The sequence below is a fragment of the Diadema setosum genome, chromosome 11, assembly GCF_964275005.1.
Source record: "Diadema setosum chromosome 11, eeDiaSeto1, whole genome shotgun sequence".
Lineage (NCBI taxonomy): Eukaryota > Metazoa > Echinodermata > Echinoidea > Diadematoida > Diadematidae > Diadema > Diadema setosum.
The window spans coordinates 6,172,787-6,194,994 of record NC_092695.1 but is presented as its reverse complement, the minus strand read 5'-3'; the positions used below and the strand labels follow the sequence as shown (position 1 = coordinate 6,194,994).

The 22,208-nt window shown below is 37.2% G+C and overlaps 1 protein-coding gene across 1 annotated transcript; it reads left to right on the top strand.

Annotated features, from left to right (window-relative positions):
- The first annotated feature begins 681 nt into the window (after nucleotides 1–681).
- Nucleotides 682–19,931, top strand: LOC140234978 (medium-chain acyl-CoA ligase ACSF2, mitochondrial-like). Its single transcript, XM_072315014.1, has 13 exons — nucleotides 682–698; nucleotides 5,609–6,029; nucleotides 7,261–7,443; nucleotides 8,135–8,253; nucleotides 8,866–9,031; nucleotides 9,578–9,673; nucleotides 12,122–12,270; nucleotides 13,234–13,402; nucleotides 15,255–15,362; nucleotides 16,738–16,889; nucleotides 17,869–18,010; nucleotides 19,172–19,282; nucleotides 19,809–19,931. Exons 1-13 carry the CDS (start codon nucleotides 682–684, stop codon nucleotides 19,929–19,931), a joined length of 1,956 nt encoding a protein of 651 aa, XP_072171115.1.
- Nucleotides 19,932–22,208: the final 2,277 nt, after the last annotated feature.

Here is a 22,208-nt window from a genome sequence, read left to right as displayed (position 1 = left end):
GAGGGGTGCAACGTAGGGTAAACAACAGTTCAGTGAATGTCATCTATGCAGGAAGTTTTGCAATGCTGAGTTGTGAATACTTGTCAGTATTAAAAGCAGAGGGAATAGTAAAATTTCACTGTTTTGGCAGTGACAAAGGAAGCTGTCAAGGCAACACCATTCAACTCATTCCATTTCTGCAGTGTGAAAGGGACTCTTGGACTTATATCGTGAGATATAGAGGTCAAAATCAAATGAAACCATTCATGCAATATAGCTGAGGACATTGTTCAGTCATTTTATATAACACAGCTGCAGCAAAGGTAACCCGTATCGCTGTAACCAGTTACAGCACCCTCGTGATTTGCATGCAGTTTGTTGAAGGGATTGATGTGTAAGATGTACGACGATAAGAAGTTCACAAGGACTAAGACCTCAGTCGAAATCTTTCACTGGACTCTTATAGCAGATTATAATGGAGATCAATTTTTTCGTAAATAATTGTATCTTATCTAACAGACAGCTATGAAATTTAGAACAAAACCCTGTATTTTGGCCTCTAAGCCATATCAAGAGATACATCAATCTAACAGACAGCTATGAAATTTAGAACAAAACCCCGTAGTGTATTTTGGCCTCTAAGCCATATCAAGAGATACATCAAAAGGGATAAGGTTGCCCTGCGACTTGGACACAAACGTGATGGGGTCGCCAATGCGGTTAGAGCAAAGGGTGTTTATATTACAGCGATGTTGAATTTTTTAGGCAAAGGAAAGAACATTTTGAACTTTGTAATATTTCTATCTGTGCAAATTTTGGGCCGCTTTGAAATTTCGTTTTGCACTCAGACCTTGCAGCTTCATTAAGGATTGCCATGTTCAGTTTAAGTCATATTTTGTGTGTTCAAAAAGTGGCATTCCTATTAAAGAGAAATACCTTCCATGCCTTTATGTAATGCTGCTGTCATGTTCACATACGGGATTGTTTTTAGTGCGGCATGTATGTTTTACCGTGATGCTTTTGTTATTTTTAAAATCTATGTACTATAAAGCCAGAGCATAAACATTTGTGGCATGAACACAGTAAATTGCCAGCTTGGCATTCTCTGCATTATGTGGAAAAAAAGATTGCATGTACATGTAATTTACTTTCACAAATTCTGGCATTCACAAAATTTGTGAAAGTTTTTTGCATGCAATAATTTCTGATTTTGCGGTAATAGATAGAAAGCTACATAAAAAAAATTCTGGGGTGACAAGACATGTATCAATTGAAGTACGTATATTAAAAAAATGCTAACTCAATTGCATATATCAGAATTGCGTATTTCAATTCTAATGTAATCCAAAACAATGTTTCAACATTATTTGACATTTGTAGAAATGTCGCAAAATTAATAGCTGAGATATGAGGTCTTGTACCCCATGTGTAGCAACATGTGCCTGACAAATTGCAGCTGAAAGTTACAGAATGTTCTTTAATTGTGTATATATGAGTAAGGTATATCATGCATGTACGATAGCATGTGATCCTGACTTGTCTATCAATTCTCAACAAATCTAGCTAGTATTTGAATCGTGGAGTAGGTTAAACATTAGAACAGACTTCTGAACAAATGCAAATTGCATCATGATGGATAAAATCATCTCAACAAATTACGTTTTTGAATCATGGAGCAGACTTCCAACAAATGCAAATTGCATCATGATAGATAAAATCATCTCAACAAATTACGTTTTTGAATCATGGAGCAGACTTCCAACAAATGCAAATTGCATGGTGACAGATAAAATTGTCTCAACAAACCGAGCTAGTATTTGAATCATGGAGGAGGATAAACCTGAGAACAGATTTCTGATCGATGGCTGCAGATTGCTAATACAGACAGGCAAAATGATAAATTAGATATGTTTGTAGTTCTGATCTTCTGAGTTGGAGAACATGCATGTTAGAGTGAAGTGTCATCAGCCATATTGTACAGTGTAACCTGTTTTGATAGCTGGATGATGGATATATTGCAATGTGCAAGGTGCTACGTAAATGCTTCCTCGATTACCTGGGACAAATGAAGATTAAAGTTGGGCAAGTGTTTTGGAACAAATGAGAAAAATGCTTGCCCGAATTTGGCAAGCAAAAAGTTTTAGAGCCACCTTTTTTCACCCCCCTTTCAAACCCACCAAGTCAACCATACAGAAGCCCAAAGATAACGACTGTTTGGTGATGAACAATGCACTTTGATTTCATTCCAGCAACTTTCCAATGCAATGCAATACCAACACTCGATAGAATTAAGGTTTTTACTCCGATGTGTTTAAGAGTGTGAATCAGTGTGTGCTCTTTGATATTAAAATGATTATGTTTTAACACACCCTTGACTTACGAAGTGATTTTCTGTATCATTTTCGTATATTTTATAACTTTCTTTTTGGGCAAGTAAAATTCATGTTCCGGCAAGTGTTCTGTGACAATCTGAAAATCTGCCTTCCCGAAAGAGCGAGTCACTAGGAAAAAAAAAAGTTATGGCATGATGTAATATGGCAATATTCTGTATTCATTGTCAATGCTAACGCTATGCTAGACTCACTGATACATTACCTCTCAACAAACTTGAAAGTGTTTATGACTTGAATCAAAATTTTTGTTTTAATGAGGAAAATACCAGCGATTATTCATGAGATTTATCCACTCTAGTGCATGATATTCTCATACATTTTTAAAGAGAGAATACCAGTTCATTTAGTGGTAATACTATGACAAGGTTTTATCACTGGACTTGTTTCTTGCTCAGTTATAGGCCAAAGAGTACTAATTATGATGTTACTTCTATGTAAGTTGAGGTAATTCAATTCTTTTTTTTTTAAATCAATTTCATAACTCAAAGAGGGGACATTGCACAAATAGATAAGATGTATGTATTGTTTCTTTTTATTCTAATTAGTCTAATGATGAAGACTTTGTAAAATTTGATTATAATTATCACACTGAACAATCACTAGTCTGCCAACTCTGTACATTTTATACACACAAATGTAATGTTCTATTTTGATGAATTCAATAAATCATGTGACTGCTATTTGGCTCTCATCATAATATATCATGTGAAATCTGTTTTAATTCAAATTTTGTCACAGCGGCATTGTAATTTTTAAAGTACATTGCAGAGATAGAGGAAGTATGTTGAGGTGGGATAGTGGCAAGATGTTAGTAGTTATATGGATATTGGCAAGAACAACTAATTTTAATGTCAGGGAGGAAAGGCAACCTTGCAAAAACCAAACAATCAAACAAATATAAAAAAGTGTATATTACAACAATTGTACGTGCATACTCACACACACACAAACATAGGGGGAGCAGCACGCATTGATAAAAGCAATGAAAAAGTTCTGATTTCTTTCTTATGCTACTTTTTGATTTTTTTTTTTGCCTTGGTAGAGAACAAAACTATAAAAAAAAGAAGATAGAGGAAAACTAATAATGCACATCTTCCAATTAAACATGTTGCCCACCACTACTTTAATATACTACTTAAAACATTCTTGCTAACCTAACCTTTTACTTTATTTCAAATGTCACATTGTGTAGGGACAAACATTCAAAGATCATTAGATTCCTCAACTCACAGTGATCAGTAACAATCAGCTTATATATCATCATACTGCCACATGTTTGTCAAAATCCAAAGGGCACTTAAATTACTGCTGACTTCATGTGTACATGTGTGAGTGTAAGGTACGCATTCACATGTAAGTCAACAAACTTTGTCTGTTTGTATGTGTCCTTGTGTGTGTGTTTATGTGTTTTGTATGATATGTCTCATAAGACTTTGCATTTTTGATATTACAATGTCACAGAATGTTACAACCATTATATATTACATTGTATATTATGATCATTATATTCTTTAATCATTATGAAGTATTTCATATTCACTATATCATATAATTTTCAGAAATAGAAGTAGACAATTATGATGAGACAAAGATATCTGCCAAACAGAAGAGTGGAAATGGTATTACTTCCATCACTGAGTTTAGGTAGTCACTCATATCTGCAAAAATCTATTTATATATCTGAAATGTCATTGAATTAGTGCAAGACATGGACTTTTATAAAGTAATAGGAATCATGATAATGGTATACTGACAACCAAGCTTTGAAGTTTTGCACTCACTGATATTTGTTTTCAATCATGCAGCAACATTAATATTTCTTCTGTAGAATGATCATGCCTCCCAAAAAGAAAGAAAAATATGTCATGCTACTTTGCTATTCAACTGCTCAATCAAAAGCTTTTTAACTGCATGGATGAGTGATGCATGTTATAGGCAAAGCTTTCACTGATGTCAACTTTTCCTCTATATTCCTGCTGCTTTGCATCCAAAGGTAGCCATCTATTATGGTAAGTAATGTTTTCATCTCTTACCAAATTAGAAAAATGGCACATTTTTGCAGTTTATCAAAAAACTATTAAAAAAAAATGGCCTAGAATACATATACAAGTAGGAGTTTGAAGTATAAACTTCAAGCATTCAATTTACATAATAGAGCTTTCATTCTTAAATTACTTCTCACATTCCTTTGAGATTGCCTTCACAGCATTTGTATTTTTTAATCCAAAGACTTTTTACACATACCTGTATATAACTCTTTCCCCTTATCATTTCACTATCTGTATACAACTGCATGAATAACACTTTAGGTCATGACCAATCTAAGTTTATGAAGCCATTTTATATCAATATTATAGCAATATTATCCCTAACTTGAGTTTTAATCTCCAAAATCACCCCACATACTTTTATTATTCCACTCATGCTATCAGAGATTTTGACATGATACAAAACAGTGAATTATGATTATTTATTGTAACTGTTCATTTACAGCATCAGGTTTTTTTTAATTGATTATGTATTGCAGACATTTTTTTTTAGGCTGAAATGGATCTTGTACATGATTAAGATATTATCTAAATTGAAATTATGTTAGCATGTTCTTTTGTGCAATTGCTCTGTTTATAGGCTGAGCACTTTTGCAATAATTATGATAATGACATGCAACAATACTTACTTTATGGACACTATCAAACCATATGATGGAGAATTGTGGTTTTCCTGCTTCCTGCAAATAGCACCTGACAGATTAAAGTATTGCATATATTCCTTTGAGTGGTCTTGTGTGGCATACAGTTGGTGTATCAGACCACATCAAGCATTAGAGCACTATTACATAGAGTATGTTGAAAAATTCTATGTTTGTTAAACACTCTAATCAATATTCATCCAGAACATGGGCTTGAAGATGCATTAAAAATGGATTTGAGTGAGTGTGTCAGTAAAGAAATAAAAAGATCAATTATGGTAGATCTATAATGATATGGCATGAAATTATTGAACCATTATTAATTGATTACTTGTCTTGTCAGTTTGTTTTATATGTACCTAAGTCTTTCTTGACAGAAAGCCAAAAACCAAAACGTCATAACAACCCTTCATCTGTAAGTGGGTAAAGCATGAGTTGCATCGGATTATAGTACTCCTAGAAAGATGTGAAAGGCAAGCACGATGACCATGGGTTTCTCTATTTATTTATTTATTTTTTTTCGATTTGTGTGTATTTCATGTGTCAGATCATCATCGTCAGCAGCCTCTGCCAGCCAGACAGGCCAGACAGCTAATTCTCGAAGCCTTCACACAAGCTGCTTCCCGGAAGCCAAGAATGTTATCCCCAAGAGGCACTTCTCAACAAGGACGTCACCCTTTGCTCTTGGACCAAAGCGACCCCGCCCATCTTCCACCTGGGATGCACGCACATCACCACAACACTCCATCTCACGAGGGATATCTTCTTCCCCCTCCTCCTCCTCCTCCTCCAGTGGTAGTGCCCCACTCCCAACCATCAGCTATTTTCAGGGATCTCCCATCCCACCACTGATTGGCAAGACTCTGGGGCAATGCCTTGATGAAGTCGCAGAAGAGAAAGGAGACGAGGAAGCTTTCGTCTTCCTCGAGGAGGGCGTCAGGTTAACGTACTGCCAGTTCAGGGAAAAGGTATGCTCAGCATGTTTGTTGGGTTTTTTTTTGCCCTAGTCAGTGTAATTAAGTGTATGTGTGGGAGAATAAGCCAGCCTGATTGGCTAGACCGCATTCTAAAAGTGGAGGTTTGTTTTCTATGGCTTTAGGTTTCTTTCAGTGACCAGCAATGATCTGATCAAGTAAATAGCTTTTAGTGACATTATTATTATCTTATTTTTTGTCATGGTTGTTTTTCTGTAAATGTGTTATATTGCAGGGTCAGTGCTGCAGTTTTAAAAGGGGGGGGGGGAGCAGTTTATATTTCTGGTGCCACTTCTGGGTTTCATCAGCTAACAAGCAAGAAAAAAAAAAAGGACTTACCTACACTTCTCTGCTTTCAGAGCCAGTTTCCCAGTACAACTTCCATGGTTGATCAGCTTGAAAGTAAAAAAAACAAAACAACAACAACAAGAACAAACCCTGACCACATTTTTCTAGTGCCACTTCTGGGATAAAAAATGGTGGGGGAGGGCCCAAGTGGTAAGACCCTATGTATTCCTATGTATTATCCAACAAAGGGGGTAGGCCCTAGCTGTCTCCCCTCCCCAGTTGCACCGACCCTGTATTGTGATAGGTGTGCAATACAAGTTGTGCTTGTTGGTGCCACCCTTCCTTCACTGTACATGAATTGTCCATGCATGTAAATTTTCATTGTAACGGTATTGAAAGAAATAGGCCTGCATGTTTCTTTGAATTGAAAATTGAATTGAATTTCATGATGGAAAGGTGCATACCTCACGCAGAATTTCCATCTTCATTGATGATTTGATATACATATTAAGCAGTACATGTACATAAATCATTTAATCTTTTGGCATGCATTTGTAATAATAATGATGATGATAATAGTAATAAATAGCACTTATACAGAGCTTAATACTGACGTTTCTAAGTGCACCTAGCTAAATGTACATAGCTATGTGTTTAAAAAAGAATTAGGACTGAGTAAATACAAGTGTAGATAAGTTTTAAGTATTGGTAATGATTTAAACTTATCTACACTTTCAGCATTTCAAATATAAGGAGGGAGTTTGTTCCAAGAATCGATGGAGAAATGACAGAAAAAGCCCTATTTAATCATCATAACAGGTACAAGTTTGGGGTCATGTGATAATTGCAGAGTAAAGTGGATTTATGCAGTGAATTATGTTTTAATCTCTTTTTTTTTTTTTTTTCCAATGGCTACCACACCCACCCATTCATGCAGGTTGATAATTTTGCAGCTGGTCTTCTCTCCATTGGTGTCAAGAAGGGGGACCGTGTGGGCGTGTGGGGCTCCAACACCTCGGAGTGGATCATCACCCAGTTTGCTGCGGCCAGGATCGGAGCCATACTGGTCACCATCAACATGGCCTACACCGCCCCTGAGCTCCAGTATGCTCTGCACAAGGTGAACTTTGACCTCTGACCTCTTTGGCTAGAGCATCTAGTTTTTTAACCCGTTGAGGACGAGTCCCGAGTATACTCGGGCAGGTGTCTATGGGAAATGCGTGTTGTAGCAAAATCAAAACGTCCTCAACGGGTTAATAGCTCATAGTACAGTCAAGATTATGTACTCTCTAATAAGGTTTCAGTGTATTTCATTGTATGCATGCCTTTGCTGATATGTCTGTATGCATGCTATACAAGAGATATGTCTGAATACCCACAAGTCAAACTGCAAAGTGCGGCAGGGGTGTGGGGAAATGTAATAACTAATATCTTCAGTGGGGATTTAATTGGATTTTTGCCCTGGGAATGCACACAGACTTCTTTTGATAAAGAAATTGTAATTATCATAATCCTATATATAGAAAACCTAGTAGCAACTAGATAAGGGGCAAATATACTTGCAGCTGATTAGCTGTTGTATCAAAAGGGCCTACATATATATTTAAAAAGAATTAACCTGTTGAGGATGAGTCCTGAGTATACTCAGCAAAATCAGTCCGTTCTCAACGGGTTACTAGGCCTAATGCAGGCAAAAGACAATGTTTGCATTAAGGTTGCAATTGTTCAATTGTGTCCCCATCTGGTTAAACAACATTTTGAGAAGCTGTAAAGTCACTTCTACTATGTGTATTGAATTATTTACCTTTTAGGCTGGTGTGAAGGCAATCGTGTCCTCTCAAGAGTTTGCCAAAAGGAGCTACTATGAAATTCTGTCGACAGTCTGCCCCGAGCTTCCAAACTCTGACCCTGGAAGGTTGAAAAGTGCCAAGTAAGTTTTATAATAACACAAACATGCAACATAGACTAGACTGAGTACCGGTATGTAACATTAATCTTTGCTGTCTTTTCATCCAGCACGAACGGTGTTGAGGGAAGAAAAAAAATGTATGATTTTGACAATCATTTTGGCAAACTGCAAACAAATTCTGTTCCATCTTGTTTTCTCTTCTTATGTTTGTTTTGTTTTGTTTTGTTTTGTTTTGTTTTGTTTTTTTCAAATGCAGTCAACCTTGCCTAAGTTGAATCTATTTGGACTGAAAAAATAGCTTCGTCTTAGAAAAAAATTGACTTAGGAGGGATTAAAATCAATAGAATATAAAAAGAAGACGATTTGAAAAGACCTTTGACTTTGATGATTATGCAACTTATGCGAGGTCGACTTGAGCAAGGTTGACTGTACAGATAATTATGTACATTAATGAAGACTTTGATATTGAAGCTTGAAAATTCAGGCCAAGCCTAAAGGTAGGCATAGATTTCGCACAGACTCAATGAAATTGTGAGTAAAAACTGAGACTGGTCGTCGTGGAATGAAACCCGTTTTTTAAGGTTCGGAGTCGGGGGCTGTTGGTATAGAAAATATTTCTCTCCATCTTGGCAGATTACCAATGATGGAGTCCATCATCATGATGGGGGAGGGGGACTTCCCTGGAACTTTCAGATTTGATGATGTCATCACCATGGGAACCAGCGAACAGCAGGTGTCTGTGGAGAGGATGGCCAAGACTGTGCAGTTTGATGACCCCATCGCCATCCTCTTCACTTCTGTAAGTAGACAAAATACTCGGTAACCCATTCCACACACGATACCTAGAGTTCTGTGTATTAAGTCTTTGGGGATTTTAGAATTCAGTATGGAATGGGTTTATATTAAACTGCCTGTACCATAAAAATTAGTATGAGCAATTCATATGGACACAGTGGGAAGCATGTTCATCATGAGGGCTTTCGTGTAGTAAAGCAGATTGGTTTATGTAAATTTTGCTTTTATTTTCTATTGGTAAAGATCATAAAATTACAGATATTAATGCAATTTATGATTGTGCGCTGTTCCACAAGTCAATTTGCAGCAGAACATGAAAAAAGTCAATCTTATTTTTAGTCTCACTGAGACCCAGTAGGGTGATTGAGTTAATAAACTATCAACCTAACTATCAAACTGAATTTACACTTCTCAAGTACATATTGAGCTTTTGAGTATTTTCCACTTCTGGTATAGCTCACATCCTTCACTTCTGAAGATTATCATAGACATCAATAATCTGATTCTGTTAATTCCGCATCCGTCATAAATCCTATTTCATGCCATTTAGGGGACAACAGGGAACCCCAAGGGAGCATTGATGACCCACCACCGATTGGTCAACCAGGGCATCCATATCGGAGCAAGGCTGAACTACCATGAAGGGGTGAGAGAACTTTTATCCCCAGGGCCCTGTTTTGTGAAGAGTGAAAATTGATTCTATAGTTGATTTCAACTGTAAGTCTATGGCAGCCTGTGTGGTAAGGAAATAAAAAAATGATTTTATCTTTTGATAAAATGGGGCCCAAGGGGGGTTTTTGCTGCAGCAGGTGTCACATTGCCCTTACCGACAAGACACCTCAAGTTCTCCGGATATCTCATACTGGAGAAAGATTAGATGTGACTGATGGATAAATTCCATAAAATTGGTGCAAAATTACTAACAGAATCACAAAAATTTGCCAATTCAAGAGAGAAGCATCAACTTGTATAACAAAATATGTTGCCAACTGGAAAATCAGCTGTATGTCTGGTGGAATTTTGATAAAGTTGAATTGAAACCAATATATTATATTCACAATAAAGGGCTTTCATGAAAGATTTTTATGCCTCCGCAACGAAGTGGCCGGAGGCATTATGTTTTCGGGTCGTCCGTCCGTCCGTCCGTCCGCCCGTCCGTACGCCCGTACGTACGTCCGTCCGTCCCGTTTTGTTTTTGTCAATATCTCAAGAGCCGTGTGGTGGTTTTACATCAAACTTGGTATGAGGGTGTATCCTTGGGGGATAATACTTTGTGTGGATTTTAGGGTCACAGGGTCAAAGGTCAAAGGTCACAGGTTATTTTGTGAAAAAAAAATTGAAATTTCATGTTTTTCTCCATATCTCGCAAATGGTTCAAGGTATCTTCATGGAACTTAGTATATATGCTTGTACCGATGGGCAGTGATTATCTAGGGAAGTTGGGGGTCATGGGTCAAAGGTCAGGGGGTCAAAGGTCAAGGTCAACTCCTCAAAATATCACTACTTTCCTTAAAATGCAATGTGCCTGAAGGTTTTTTTTTTTTAAACTTGATGTATGGCATGTATTACCCAATATATATTTTTGGGGAAGTTTCTTGCCAAAAGGTCAAAGGTCAAAAGGTAAAAGGTCAAGTGAAAGTGCTAAATTGCACTTTTTCCTCCATATCTCGAAAGTAACTCAGGGTCTCATCATGAAACTTACATATTTATGCATGTTCTACCTAACAGTGATTCTCTGTGGAACTGTGAGGTCAAAGGTCAAAGACCATGTTTAGATAATGCTATTTTCCCATTTGATACTGAAATTATACTTTTTCTCAATACCTTGAAAATTACTCAATGCATAAACTTATAAAAGGGTCAAAAGTCAAGTAAAAATCATCGGTTCCCCAAATACCTGCACTCTGACATTTGAATAATTCATCCAATTGAACCTAGTTCTAGGGAAGTGAACATTCAGCACATTTGTGGCAAACCTGTCATTTTAATGTTTTGCCAATTGTGTGAAACTGTCATCACACATTGTCAAGACATTGTACTATAGACCTATTAGGAGAACCATGCATTATGGTGGAGGCATATCAGTCGCCGTAGCGATATATCTAGTTTTTCTCTCCATTGTGAATCCTGATGATAAACAGTAAAAGCTAATATGAAAAGATTTAAAACTCAAGCTATAGAAATCTGGCTTTTAGGACTCAATGGGATAGTTTTCAACACCTATTAACTCTTTAACTATTTTTGCATGTTTGATTAACTGCATCAAGTATAATTTTCAGCCTTACTGCTCTTCTAAAGGACACAGGGGACTTGTCATCGAGATACCCTAAGAAAGTTGCATATGTTAAAACCAAGGAAACTGGAATATCAAGTTGTTTTAATAGCTGAAAAATGCTAATAACTTTCATTTGCATAAAAATCTAATTTTTTATATCTTAGATACCTTCTGTCCAAATTTCACAATTGAATGCTGCTTTGATATTTGAACCTCTGGTTTACATGAAGCATGTAATATGAAATGATTATACACACATATAGATAGATATATAGATAGATTAGATAGACAGATTGATTAGATAGAAAGATAGGTAGATAGATTAGATAGATAGATAGATAGATAGATAGATAGATAGATAGATAGATAGATAGATAGATAGATAGATTAGATAGACAGATTGATTAGATAGAAAGATAGGTAGATAGATTAGATAGATAGATAGATAGATAGATAGATAGATAGATAGATAGATTAGATAGACAGATTGATTAGATAGAAAGATAGGTAGATAGATTAGATAGATAGATAGACAGTTAGATAGACAGATAGATAGATTAGATAGATAAATAGATAGATATATTAGATAGACAGATTGATTAGATAGATAGAAAGATAGGTAGATAGATTAGATAGATTAGATAGATAAATAGATAGATAGATTAGATAGAAATATAGATTATATAGATAGACAGAGAGAGAGGGGGGGGGTGGAGAAAGATGGGAGAGAGCAGTATAAAGATATATCAATATAATGATATGTACTGTACATGTATGTATATACCCTAATACCCTGCTTTTTCCAACATCTCTCACCAGGGCCATAAGGCCTGCCTTCCTGTACCCCTCTATCACATATTTGGCCTGGCAGCTGGACCAATCGTCAGCTTAATGTATGCAGTGCCCAATGTCTACCCCACAGCATCCTACAACCCTAGCGCTGCACTCCGGGCCATCCAGGATGAAAAGTGAGTGAAGACAATATATAGAAAAGAATCTTAGTCAAGGTCTTAAAAGCGTTCTATGATGTGTGCTCTACCAATAAATGCTCTGAAAATTGTGACAAGTGCTCAGCGACAAATGCTCCATGATATGCTCCATTGACGTTAGCTCCATGGACAATTGCTCCGCCGACATTTGTTCCAACGATGTATCAAAATTTGAATTTTCCTTGTATTTGACAGCTCTTTCCTTTCTGCTACCATGGAGATTATAATCTAAAAAAAAATTTCCAAGATCTCCAGAACTTTCTAGGATGAGCAATGTTTTGATGCGTATCAGAAAATGACCTGGAAAGGATTTTACTGTAACGAAAAGTTGTTGGTCATTTAATTGCATGATGGTTTATAAATGTCTTGTGATAAAAAAAAAGAAAAAAAAGTGACTTATTTTTTGTGAATTGGGCACATGAAGAGCAGACAGAATTTTGACAGGGGTAAGATGGTGGCCACCTTCTTTTTAAGAAGATTTGGTCGTTCACTAAAATTTCTAGGTGTGTGCATTTTTATGTATGAAATCCAGCAACATGGTAGTTGGGAAACAAGTCTTATTTTTTATCCAATCCTGACACAACATTTGCTCCTGCGACAATTGCCCCATTCTTATTTTCTCCAAGAACTTGGTGGTAAGATCAGGGTTGTAATAGGGTTTAAGGTTTAGGTTTGATGTGAGGATTAGGATTAGGGTTAGGGTTATGTTTGTAATTAGAATGTACGTTTGGTTGTCTTAGCGTGCAGATACTTAAAGGGAGCAGTTGTTGCAGAAGCAAATGTCATAGAACCATATCCAACAACTCATGATCTCACCAATGCCGAATTTTGCAAGGCCTATACTGTCAATGGAATTCACCGAAGTTGTGTGCAGGAAGTATCTTGTAATCAGTGCCTGTAATCTTTGTATGTTATGTCTTTGTCCGTTTGTGATTGTACAAGATGTACTGTGCTGTATGGCACACCTACCATGTTCGTCGACGTAATAAACCAGCCGAGCTTCAAGGACACTGACCTCAGCTCACTGTCCTTCGGGGTGGTCGGAGGATCACCCTGTCCTTCAGAACTGGCCCAGCAGGTGGTGAAAGGAATGGGGATGAACTACTTGGCTGTAAGTGTGTCTCGTTTTGATCATTATTTTTTATCTCTCTTGCTCATCATTCTTTTTTTCCTCACAGATGTACCTTTTTTGTTCCTATTTCTTTTTGTTTCTTTCTTTTGCCTCCTCCTCTTCCTCCACCTCCTCCTCCTCTTCTTCTTCCTCCCACTCCTCCTCTTCTTCTTCCTCCCCCTTCTCCTCTCCTCCTCCCCTTCCCCCTCCTCCCCTTCTCCTCCTCCTCCTCTTCCTACCACCCCTCCACCTTTTGTCATCCTTCTACTCCTCCCCCTTCCTCCTCCTCTTCCTGTTCCTCCTCCATCTCATCCACCTCCATCTCCTCCCCTTCTCCCACTTCTCCTCCTCTTCTTCCTCCTCCCCCTCCCCTTCCTCCTCCTCCCCTCCTCCTTCTCCTCCTCTTCCTCTTTCTCCTCCTCCTCTATCCCCTTCCCTCTTCCTCCACCTCCACCTCCTCCTCCTCCTCTTCCCCCCCCTCCCCTTCTCTTCCTCCTCCTCCTCCTACCACCCCTCCACCTTTTGTCATCCTTCTACTCATCCCCCTTCCTCCTCCTCTTCCTGTTCCTCCTCCATCTCATCCTCCTCCATCTCCTCCCCTTCTCCCACTTCTCCTCCTCTTCCTCCTCCCCCTCCTCCTTCTCCTCCTCTTCCTGTTCCTCCTCTTCCCCCTCCTCCCCTCCTCCTCTATCCCCTTCCCTCCCCCTCCTCCTCCTCCTCCTCCACCTCCTCCACCTCCTTCCCTTCCATATCTTACCCCATCTCCTTATCTTTACTCTCCATTCTCTCCACATCCCTGCTTCTAAACTTTTTAGCCCTCCATCTCCATTTTTACTCATTTTTGCTCATAGTATCTTAGTTTTCTGAGATTCCTCGCATGCGTGGAAAGTTTTCTTTGTTGGAAAAGTTCTTGAATGTGATGATGAATAATCATTATCATAGTGATACTGATAGTGGTCCCAATGATAAAGATGGAGAGGTTACTAAAATGATTATGATGATAATGAAAAGATGATAAAAATATTAGTATAAGTTAATATTTTCTTAGTATATTCTCATTTTCATAGACATCGTCGTTTTATAATTATCTTCATCTGCATCATTCACTATGAGCTGTTTCCATTCATTTTCAAAGAGCTCTTAAGTGAGAGGGCTACCTCTTACTCTGGAAAGAATTTGGTTAATGGTGGACCGGAAATCAAAGAAGGTGTTTGAATGAAATGTGACAAACAATTATGTAGAAAACAGTAGAAAAGCAATAATAGAACATGCATGCATTATGGTTATCTATATGACTGCACAGTAAGTTTGACATGTCATGTTGTTCCAGTGGTGGGAGAATCGTGGACACTCAATGAAACTTGGAAAAAGGTATGCTAGATTGGATGTGAGGAAGTGCTTTCTTTTGCCAACAGAGTGGTCGATATGAGGAATTCTCTTCCAGAAGATGTGGTCTTGGTGTGCTCTGTGAATACCTTTAAGAATAAGCTGGACGAGCTTTGAAGAATTGTGTATTTGACTACGAGTACCGTAACTACTACATTAAGTCCTTGGTCTCAAACAGTTTTCATTCCCGGCCTTGTGTATGTCCCATAAATTGTTAGAATATCACTTGAAGATACATATTTGAATAAGATTAGCTGAGGCTATATATTTGGATCAAGAGCAGCCCAGGATACAATCCTGATCAATGAACAGGCTCTGACCTACGTACGTTTTGTACACCATCATTCCAGAAAAGTATAAGTAATGTAATGTAAAGTATTGTAAGTAAAGTATGATTCTTGTGCTGCTGCGGGGTTGCCTTGGAAACTTTGCTCCAATTATATGAGTTTTACCATGTGTGCTACAGATTGGTTTTGGACTGACCGAAGCTGGACCAATGGTCAGTATAGTGGACCGAGAGATGCCAGAGGATAAAAGAGTGACCACTGTTGGAAAGCTGTGTCAGCACACGGAGGTGAGTTAGGTTCACATGAATGTTGTCGATTTATTTTTAACCCTTTACTTGCCCAGCCACTGAGCTGTAATTTTCGATGCTCTCTCATCAGTATTCAGATAAAATTCTTCCTATAAACTTGACCTACAGTAATTGTAAGTTAGCCATCCCACACATGCATGATAATGTACCTCATACCAACAGGAAGGTTGCATGGTGACTCTAAAGATATTATTAAGAAGATTAGATAATCCCATTTCATTGACAGTTATAGTATCCAGACTTTTGTGCTAATAGACTGCTTTACTAACATATTCAAAGTTATGGATGTTTCATCGATCTCTTCTGATTTATAGTAACAAGCTATTCTATTAACCTGTAGGCCTATCTCCAAAACACATTTCAGTACTTGGAATCAAGTTTGCATTATAAGTTGTTGCTGCATTGGGCTAACCTCGGTGCAAGCTGTCAGGTTGTCAAGAAGAAGCTATATATCAGAAAGGCATGCATAAAAAAAAATTGAATTTGTCGGTAAACTAGTCCATTAGTGAAGAAAGCACTCAGTGGACATGCCCGTGGGTGAACAAAGTACATTGAAGGGTGAACAAAGTACATTGAAGGTTAACCCATCATTCTGATAGAATATCAAAATGTGACATCACAGCCATTCATTGCCATGGTAACTGGCTCTTAACAACCTCACATACTCTGAATATCTGTGAACACAACAGTTGCTAACATGCTCATACCTGCTTCCAACCCACTGCCTGAAACCTTGTGCAAGCTGCTATTTGTGTGGAACCAGTACTAAAGCTACTCTGTACAGATGTTGTAAACATTAAGTTACATCACTTCTACTTATGTCATCATATATCAGGATGTATCTCGATCTAATAAGCCAGTTTGTAATTAGCTCATGTACACATTGGTACAAATGACCTTTCTTTTTTCTCAGTTGGTTAGGCACTTCACTCATTTTTAAGCATTTTTAAAGCATTTTTAAGCGTTTTTAAAGCGGCATAGTGCATAAGCTTGCCCGACGTAACAATTTATGGAATTCATGTTCAAACAAAGAATGAGCTTGCGTTTAGAGCAGGTGCACATGATCAGAATACTCCATCAGTTGACAATTTAGCAGGCATCCATTTCATCATTTTGTATTGAATGCAATAACAGCCTATATTTCCTTTTATATTGGGAAATACCATTCTTGCTGTCAGATAGATGTGCTGGCAAGAACCATTTAGATAAGGATCACATGAATAATCATTGCATCACAGATGCTTATCTCAGTGAATTACAAACCAAAATGCCTGTTGGTACAAATGACCTTTTTCTGATCATGTGCAAAGTGGAATTATGAATTGTCTATTGAACTTGTTCACATGCATTCAAGGCAAAGATCATAGATCCTCAAACTGGCAACATGGTGCCGGTCAACACTGCGGGTGAGCTGTGCATACGTGGCTATCAGTTAATGGTGACTTATTGGGAGAATGAGGAGGCCACACGTGAGTGTATGGACAAGACCAGATGGTTCCACACAGGGTAAATCAGATTATATTGCATCTCTCATTTTAATGATAGCTTTTCCATTTGGCTTTCCATAGTAAAGAATCCATTATCTCTAGAAATTTTAATAAGGGTTTTGATTCAACTCAGCAAAATCTTTGGAAACATTATTGAGTGGTTTAATCTCATTGTGAAGATATGTTGAAACTTTTTAGTTCATGATTATTTTAGAAACAAGTCATAATCACACAAAAATGACATACCGGTAGGCCTACCTGGCATTTCCACTTTAAATATGATCTGCAGGAGGACAACCTTTTGTACTCATAAAAACAGGGAGTAAATTGAAATTACTTACATTTACTTCATGTAACTACACTGGATTAAAGACAAATAATTCCTGTTGTGATAATCATTTCTATGTGTGAATGAAACTGAGTTGAAACTTTTGCAGGTGGGTTTTGATCAATGGTTGTTTTGTCCTCAACTGGTTCATGAAAGTTCTGAACTATCTTGATCCCTTTGGAATCGGCAGCAATATATAGGGCAGACTTTAAACTATTGAAGACAACATGTTATCTTCTTACTATAGGAAATGATGAAACGCTGATCACAAGAACAGGCATGTTCTTTTTTTTTTAAATGTACGTATTTTGAAAAGTCCAAGCTCATGTGAACCAAATCTTTGTGTGAAAGCAGAATGACTCAAATGAATATAATCATTCCATAATAACCCTCCTCTAGTCAGTAATGAATAAAAGGAGTCTACTTTAAATCATTTGTTCTAATATTGATTACATCCATCCATCCATCTTCCATGTTTTTGGAGCAACAATTAAATTTTGTTAATTTATGTTTCGTTTTTGCTTGCTTGTTATACAATCTTTCCAAATATGAAGATTGTAGGTCTGTTGTGTGTGTGTGTGTGTGTGTGTGTGTTTGTAACCATTTCACCACATTTGATGATTGTTAAAGGACTATTCTATTTCCTCTGTGTATGTGCTCAAATGTGCAGAGATCTTGCTACGTTTGATGAGGAAGGTCACTGTAGCATTGTGGGTCGCATCAAGGACCTCATCATCCGAGGGGGTAGGAACATCCAGCCAGCCGAGGTGGAGGAATTCATCCACACACACCCAAGTGTGGCAGATGTTCAGGTGAGTATGGGAGAGAATACAAAATGAGAGGGGGGGGGGGGGTTGGAAAGTGAGATATTTCTGTCCTAGCTTTTTGAAAATAAATGATTTCTATTTAGGCTTTCTGAATGCATCACTTTACCTGCCAGTGGAGCCTAAGGGATGGTAGGTAATGAAATGAAAATTTTATGACTTTGTTTCATAATTTTTAATTGAAATCTGTCCAGTGTTGAATGAAAACATCACATCACATCAAACCATGTGTTTGAACCTTCCTTTTTGAGCACTTTCAGCAGATGCTAGTCACTTTGAGAGAAATGATAAAACCATAATGTATCTCCTGCACAGCAATCATGAATAGACAGTTTAAATAACTCAGAGGTAGATTAAAAGTTTACAAAGAGATACAGTGTAAAAGGCAAGAAATAAATATCCTATTACGCCTTGCAGTTTATTTCCACTGCCTCGTTTATATACCTGCTTTAACAATTATGTTAACAAGTATTTTTTTTTTTTCATGACAATGAATGCAAAGATACCATGAATGACTGAAATGATGACTGAAGAGACAATTTTTTTTTGTGTGTGTGTGTGTGAATCACAATTTTCTGCTAAAAGATGACTGAAAGTGTAAAAAAAAAAAAAAAAGGAGAAAATTCTCCCCAATGCATTGCAAACAGAAATTGTACTGTAACCCGCATAATACTGTAAAAGTGGATATTTTCACGCAACTTATTTTTTGCACTTGGCTGGGCAGGAAGAGTTTCGCCTGTTTTTAATTCCACGGAATCAAGACATCACGCACAGGAACATACGGCAAGCAAAAATATTCGCGTGCTTTTATTTTCACGCTAGTTTCTGGTTGCGCGAAATGCGCGAAAATTTCAACACCGCGAAAATTTCCACTTTTACAGTAGTGAGTCTATTTTTTTTTTTTTTTTGCGAATCAGGAATTCCTAACAATTTGTGAGTGCTTAATTCGTGATTGTGAAGTACACAACTGAATGGAGAAATGTATGTGTGCCTGGCACATTCATGTCAGGATCAGAGTTGATATTTTTGTGTGTTTTCAAAGTCGGGAATAGCGCCCGACTCACGAAATTCATGAAAATTAAGACCTTGTGAAAGTATTCAGCGTGCACAGTATTTGGTAATCCATAGCCTCCCTGTTTTCTCCTACAGGTGATTGGTATTCCAGATGCCAGGCTAGGGGAGGAAGTGGTAGCTTGCGTCAGGGTCAAACCAGGTCAGGAGCTGACCCAACAGGAAGTAATTGACTTCTGCAAGGACCAGGTCAGTGTCACTCTATCAAAACTTCATTGTACTTCCATATCTAGTGCCACACATAATCGCTATGGATTGACTTTTCATGAAAGTGAACATATATCAGAAATATATAGAGGCTTAGTATGAAAGTGAACATATACAATACCAGAAATATAAAAAGGCTTAGCACCAGAAAAGACTTGCTGTTTTACAAAAATATTATGTGTTAGGTCTTGTGCTGCCATGGAAAAGTTATTTTGAGAAATGTAGATATTTGTGCATGATACTAACAACTCTGATATATGTCCCGTTTTTTCTATGAGTCTTTTTAGTTTAATCTTTATATTATATAGAAAAGATATACAGGACAGACAAAAAAAAAAAAAAACCTGCAGTAAAGCTTTGTAAAACAAAGTCAGAAATTCCATAAAAAGAGGAGTATTATATTTAATTATTTGTTTTGTGTTGACTAAATGCTGCAGAGATTCTCTGAATTTGAACTTGAGTGACATCAGAGAATACACATAAGAATTTGTTTGCTGCCCTCACACAGATCTCCCACTACAAGGTGCCACGCCATGTTTTCTTCATGGAGACATTCCCCATGACTGTCACAGGCAAGGTGCAGAAGTTCAGGTTGCAAGAAATTGTTTGCAAGGACTTGAAGAAAGACTAATCATGGTTAATATCAATTTTCATTATAGCTTATCAACTCAGTGACAGTTAAAATCAAATAAAGTTCTGATTTTATAATGCAACCTTCTTTGTGGCTTGGGGTAGTGCATGCAATCTATAGGAGTTTGAAAGTGGTGGAAATTAAATATTGAACTCTATGCAGTTTAGAAGTAGCCCTACTTGGTTCCATATAGCTGTATTTTTTTTTGAGAATTTGTTTTATAGATGTATCATTTTTATCTTTTTTTAATACAGAAAGTGAAAACTAAGTGCATTGGTGTCCAGATGATAGTAAAACCTATGCACAGAATGTACTCTTATTTCCAAACATACTGGTATGTTGCACTGTATTAGTAGTAAAGAAATGACATCAAAAACAATACTGGTACCTCCATTGTCATTCTCTGTTCCATAGTGTACAATGTGTATTATACACCTGAAAGGAATTGAAAATCTAAGCAATTATCAATGACATTCATAGTCTGAAGGCTTATCTGTTCTCAATTGGTAAATTGCAGTTGTGACTAGGCTCTTAGTTTATATCCAAACCACCTCTGAAAATACTGGCCAGGACGCGGCCAGAAACTATGTGGTTAGAAAGCCAGTCACAATTTTCATTTTTACATCATAACACACAACACTACCATACAAATAGATTGATACAAACAATGTTGATATCATACTAATATAATTCTGGAGGAAGAAGAAGAAGAAAAAGAAGGAGAAGAAGATTATGTTCTTAAGTGAAGCAAACTAGAGCACAGAAAAATCATTAAATAATGACAAGGTACATAATGAATCTGTCTCTTGTGTTCTGTACAACAAAGTGGATTATACCTTTTATTACGTTTGGCAACAGGCAGCAAAGGTGCAGTTCATTTCATACATGTATGCAGCAATTAATGAATCTAAAAACAAACAAACAAACAAAGTACATATGTGACCCGCTACAACAAAAGGATCCTAAAGTCGCTGACGGCGGAGCAGAGAAAAATCGAGTTTGAAGTCACATCATCAAAACTGGTCAAAACCATCGGATTTCTGTTTTTGGCATAAGTCTGTACTCTAATGTTTTGTCTATGATCTGCCGAAATTTTGAAGCTAAATGATCAAAGGAAAGGCAAGAAATCAGGGTTTTCCTGGGCCATGATTTTCTGACTTTCAACATAACAGAAACGTGTTTGAAGATTTGGATTTAGCGCCGCAGCTGGACTCCGCCCCTACCAATGAGGGAGTGATCTTATTGGTCAGTGTGTGGCATCCTGATTACTGATTGGAGTCGTGCGTAGACCATTGGCGCTAAGCTTGAATGAACATCGCGGAGGTTGCTAGGAGCATACCTTCTATTGTCAAGCGGTGAAAACTGTCTCACCTCCCCTTGATCATGATAGTGTCGGAAGGATTACTTTGAAGGCGTTTTTCTCGAAACTCTGATATCCTCAACCACTTGACATGCGCTAATAAAATCCTCGATATATCCGCAAGTGAGTTTTTTTATGACATGTGCTATATATGAAATTAAAGTAGGAAAGTAAGGGAATAATATCATGTAATTTTGAGAAAATTATCGTCCCCCAACTTTCGGATCCTTTTGTTGTAGCGGGTCACATATCAATAACATCACATTCCATGTACAGTATCACTGAAGATGAAATGATGAAATATTTACCTGCCAGCTTACAGTGTTTGAAACAAACATACAGCTGTACATTAAAATTTTTATTTCTGAAATAATCCTCAAATTATTTGTATATGAGACTACCAATTTTCCTATAACAGCAGTTTGTAAATTCAAGCTCTCTCTTTTGGTGAATTGATGTATAAAACAGTTGAAAGTATAAATCAGTTGTAGACAGTTGAAAATGTTTATGATTATGAGTTGTTTGTGAAGAACTGTAATATCCTGCATAACTTTGCTGTGATAAGCACTGATATTCCAGCCTGACACTTTTTTTTCGTGTTCTGCGTAAATTCAAGCTCTCTCTTTTGGTGAATTGATACATAAAACAGTTTTTTTTTGTGTTCTGTGTTTCTTGCTGCAAGAAATGCCATGTGTATCAGAGAATGTGCATGCTTTTGTCAGTATGTGTGTGTGTGTGTGTGCCTCTTTTCAGGTGATATACTGAGCATATATTATGATGTGTGTTCATATTCTTTGTAATACTGAATCTGTAGTTGCAGTCAAAAAAATTAGTCTGACAATATGCTAGTACATGTGTCCATGTTATGTTTCATATGTTGTAACAGAATAAATCCCACAAATTGGACAAATTTTGAT

Coding starts and splice junctions, on each gene's coding strand:
- LOC140234978 (XM_072315014.1), top strand. Junction 9,032..9,577: donor TCGCCATCCTCTTCACTTCT/GTAAGTAGACAA, acceptor CATGCCATTTAG/GGGACAACAGGGAACCCCAA. Junction 12,271..13,233: donor CGGGCCATCCAGGATGAAAA/GTGAGTGAAGAC, acceptor TGATTGTACAAG/ATGTACTGTGCTGTATGGCA.